The sequence below is a fragment of the Dermochelys coriacea genome, chromosome 6, assembly GCF_009764565.3.
Source record: "Dermochelys coriacea isolate rDerCor1 chromosome 6, rDerCor1.pri.v4, whole genome shotgun sequence".
Classification (NCBI taxonomy): Eukaryota; Metazoa; Chordata; order Testudines; family Dermochelyidae; genus Dermochelys; species Dermochelys coriacea.
This window is the reverse complement of record NC_050073.1, coordinates 63,860,613-63,865,415: the sequence shown is the minus strand read 5'-3', so window position 1 is coordinate 63,865,415 and position 4,803 is coordinate 63,860,613. Positions and strand designations below refer to the sequence as shown.

General features: G+C 37.0%; 1 protein-coding gene across 6 annotated transcripts in view; it reads right to left on the bottom strand.

The window, feature by feature from the left end:
• UBR1 (ubiquitin protein ligase E3 component n-recognin 1) overlaps nt 1–4,803 on the bottom strand; it is a 158,709-nt gene that overhangs the window by 44,308 nt on the left and 109,598 nt on the right. For all 6 annotated transcript variants that reach the window (XR_006282337.1, XR_006282338.1, XM_038407956.2 and 3 more), the window contains exons 32-34: nt 3,629–3,781; nt 3,091–3,188; nt 707–800 (exon numbers count right to left, since the gene is read on the bottom strand). Coding sequence is in view for 4 of the 6 variants with exons in the window: in XM_038407956.2 (XP_038263884.1) it covers nt 707–800; nt 3,091–3,188; nt 3,629–3,781 (345 nt within the window). In the remaining 2 variants the exon portion in view is untranslated. The remainder of the gene's footprint in view (nt 1–706; nt 801–3,090; nt 3,189–3,628; nt 3,782–4,803) is intronic.

Genomic DNA, 4,803 nt, shown 5'->3' with positions numbered 1-4,803 from the left:
CCAATTTAGCTTTTTGACCAGAATGCATTTGCTGCAGCAGCAGTTGGGGAAAAAAGCTTTTATTTGTGCTTGAAGCAATTCTGATATTGAACAACATAACAGAAGGTATGGAGCTATTGATGCAATTTTTTACATTTTTCAGAGTATAACCACACTAAGTGTGGATAGAGATAACACAAGGGGTGAAGAACTACTACCCTATTCAGCATGCTGTGGGCAGTAGAAGTACAGTGGGCAGGTTAGCTGGAGCAGTATCTGGAGGAGAGGGAAAAGACCAAGATATACTGTAGAGAGATCCAAAGCCAAAGAATCTGTCTATTCAATCTCTCTATCCCAAGGGGCAATCTTCTTTTCCATACAATACTAGACATCCCAATCCTATTCCCCACAGTAAATCTGTAACAAACAACTTCATCAACAAAGTACTTTAAAAACATTAATTCTTACAAAACAGAGAAACATAATGCCTGAGAAAACTAAGGAAGAGAGTGGTTACATGCATATGGAGTCAGCGGCAAAGCTCCAGTTACAAGTCAGGAATTTCTTGGCTCCCAGTTCTGTGCTCAGAACAAACACACATCTTTTTTAATACAAAGATTGAAGGCAAGTTCCAAAATCTTGAGACACATCTAGATCATTTTAAAAAACACAGAACATAGAACTTCCAGATTCCACCAATAAAATACAAACTACTGGCAATACTTACGAAGGCTGAACTCCAAAACTAAGGATGGAATGGAATTCTGAAGTAAAGTCTCCCATTCCTTTGCTGATTAAAGATGGAGCATTTTGCTTCTCTCCTTCCAGAAAAAAAAAAAATTAGATCACATTAAACACAACTGTGTTAACATACACAGACTTCCCTTTTCTTTTAAATGGCTTTTGAAATTGTAACAGACCACTGCTTTCTCACCAGCCAATCTGTGTTCTAATCCACCTCCCTAAATAACATTTTCTTTTATTCTCAGAAATTTGGGACACAAAAGCAGTGCTTGGCTGGTAAGCAGACAGCGAGAGAAACAGCCAAAGAGAATTTTCTTGCTAAGTATGGGTCCCTGGAATGTGTCAATATTCTATAACTAAGCATATTGATGCTCTCCTGAAATATTCATAGATAGATTTTTTATTTTTGGCCTTTTATTTTAAAATTCCCTTCTTCATTTTTATAGAATTCTCAATAAAATATTTTAATCCAAAAAAGCCTAAGAGGGTCTTTGGGCTGTGTTCCTGCTGGTCCTGCCAAGTGCATGTTATATGGTCTTCCAAGGGGTCAGGGAAAGGAGTTATTAAATTCCCGGAAATGTCGTAAGCATTAATATCTGGAAATGTCAGAAGCTTAGAAAAGGCTATGACTTTGCTTCTCAAACATATGGCACCATAAAGCTAGTGATATCCATTATGGGCACATGGCTCAGCGTACGATCTAAGGGGTATCAGGTCTTTTTACATACATCAAAAGGCTCTAGGGCAATGCAGATTCCTGGTGTCTCCTGGACACCAACACTTATTGTCACCAGAGTCAGAGTTTCCAGAGTTACTGTACAGGCATTATACATTTTTCCTTCGCTTTGGCTAGTGACCATCTCTAGTTCCAATGAGTTAATGTTCTTATTTACAGCAGCAGAGTAATAAGTGTGAAGTTCTATGTATAAGGAGACCTGTGCTACGTTATACTAAAGCTCCTCTTTTATTCTGACTGATTACTCAAATGGAACAAGGTCAAGTTTCACCTTACAGTTCCTCTTAGCAGAGTCACATTCATTGAATACCTTATTGTAGAAAGTCACAGTCCTTCCAGTCATAAGAAAGTGAAAGTGCACATGAAGATGCCACTCCAAATATCAATACAGTAAATAGCTGTGCCACTGAGTAATGCAATTTGTGTATGTTTACATACAGTGATAGTTTCAGTTTTAAAATACTTACCTCACACTGCAAGAGTAACCCAAAGATGCCCTTCATTGGAGTGCTGCTTTTAAAGACCTAGACCATCATCTCCTTGAATGTTTTTGAGATAGCTAGGAGGCATCCATGACTACAGCTAATAGCACCCAATTGGTGCTCTCTTCTTACGCTTCAATTAACTAATGCGGACACATGGCTGTGTCAAAAAAGGTCACTGATTTAAGGGTACTTTGAAAAAGTACATCCATAAGAAATGAATGTATCTAAAAACAGTTTGTTGTATGTTACTGACAACTTATGCATGACAGTTGCACAACAAGACTATGACAGAAGTGTTGCTCAGATTAGGACCGCCTAGAAAATTAACTGAAAATGATCTGTTTCTTTTTGGGCTGAATAATGACATTTTTCCCCGTAAAAAGAAATCAGCCACTTTAATAAACTTGTTCAAAGGTTTAATGTAGTTGCTCATTTATTTAGAGCTATTTTTAAAGCTTAAGGGTAAAGTTTTCAAAAGTATGAAATGACTTAGGAGCCTAAATCCCCTGTAAGATTCCTGGTCTATACCAGAAAATTAAAATGGCTTGACTGTGTTGCTCAGGGATACAAAAAATCCACACCTCTGAAAGAGGTAGGTAAACTGACCTAATCCCCAATGTAGACAGCGTTAGTTTGACCACAGAATTCCATCTAACTACCTACCACCTCTCAGGGAGGTGGACTACTTACACCCGTAAGAGAACTCCCCCTATCAGTGTAGGTAATGTCTACTTTGAAGCGCTATAGCGGGGCATCTGCAGCAGTGCAGCTGTAGCATTTCAAGTGTAGACAAACCCTTAGGCTCCTATATCACTTAAGCACTTTTGAAAATTTTTCCCTGGATCACCATTTTTTGAAACAGAGGCCTTCAGAGACAAGAAGAGAGCGAACAATGTGTTTGAAACCTCCATTCACAAAGGAAAAGTATACAAATACTTTAATTTTTTATGTATTTCCTTATAATGAGACTACATGACTGAAGAATCAATCAGCAAAGTCCGTACCTAAAACACTGCTGATTGTTCTAGAATCAGAATACTTTCTGTTCTAAATAAAGATTCAAATTTTCTTACTATAATGAAAAATTCAAAGGGTATTTTTCTGGAAACTATCTTCGTGTAAAGTACAAAATCTAAGGTAACAAACCTTTAGTGTTTTTCGCACTGTACCCCAATATCCTGGCCATGACAATCTCCAACCACCTAGCCAAGGACAGAACTTGAGCTACTGCCTCTGCATCCTCACTGAGAATAGAAATAAAAAGCAGTGCTTATGTTAAAACATAGGTAAATAGTGACCTGATGACCTGAAGCCTAATCTTTGAAAAACATATAATACATCTCTGTAAAAAAGAACAAGTTCACACTTAGCATTTACACAACTATTTAGGTACCCTAAGCAAACATTAACTAAACTTTAGAATTTGTATTAAGTACTAGAAATACTCTCTCATTGGTAAGAAACCTAAGAAAGCTACCTGGTCCACGGTATTAGAAATTTTTTCCAAGAATAGATTTTGGATGCCAGGACAGACAACAGGGACGGTGATCAGTAAGGATTTAAGCAGCCCTATATAGCAGCTGGAAAGATTATTCAAAATTTTCCACCAGAGGTTGGCTCCCCTACAAGCACTAGACAGCTTTTATTCTTAGAATCATGAAATAAAACTGTTCCTGGAGTTCACCTGTTTATCTTCTGAGTCTGCAAAGGAATAATGGGAATCACAGTGTTGCACAGAGACTTGCAGAGTGGGCAAAGGTATTCTCCATTCTCCAAGTCAAAAATCTGTTCAACATGAAGACGCTGTCGAGAATTCAGTTGCATGGCTTCAAAGTACCTGCAACATTGAAAAGAAAAATCATCTAGCAAGGAAAATGGCCTCTGTGCAACACAGAAACAAGAATTCAAAGAGCAAAATGGTATATCTGGTGTGTACTTTTCTATGCCAACAACCAGACTCCTCTTCTGCTACACAACTAATACATAGACGTTGCACATGCTTGGACCCCAAAACAAAATTAAATCTTTGAACAGATATGTGAACCAGGTAATTTCAGAGCACTTTCCAGACAAGAACAGCAGAGAGCTTTCCCTACTTTTAACCTCCATATAAGTGTGTATTTTATTTAATATATTTACACTTAAGCAATACTGAAATTTGCTACCTACCCGCCCCCAACATTTTAAACTAATGTTACATCCTAAAGCACTTCAAGCATACACACATTATATTCCTAGATTATAAATTTAAAGTTAAGCCACAGCAAAGGTAAATACATAAATATCCTATTAATGCTATTTTAACAACAGCTAATAGTAGCATTTCATGGATGAATGTCCATAAGTGACTTATCTGTTGTGAGGATCCAGTCTCACCACCAGAGATATACATACATATGTTTTATGTATATAAAAACATATCCTTGTTTTTGCTGAAGTAAAATGGAAGTGGATAATTTACATTTCAAAGACATCCTTACAGAAAATTCACTTTGGATACACAGAACTGTGGTATAAGTAAATTTAAAAACAAAAAACCACAATGAAACCCACATTAAATATGTGGTCAAAGGAAAGAAAAATCAGTTTAATTGAGATAGTTTTCCCAATAAAAGGTGGGAGCAGATTACTTTTCAATATGTATGGGAATACTTTGAGACAGTCTATTAAAATAGGAGTTGGTGTAATAAGAGTGATCTTTTCCAGGTTTCATTGTTCATTTTCCCTATACATGCAGTAAGCCTGCAGATTTCACCCATGCTCTCGATTAGTAGAGAAGGAAGCCAATTTTCAAATCTGTTTGCTGAAAGTTGAGCATCTAAAATCAGCACATATGTGAAAACCAGATACACAAGCAGC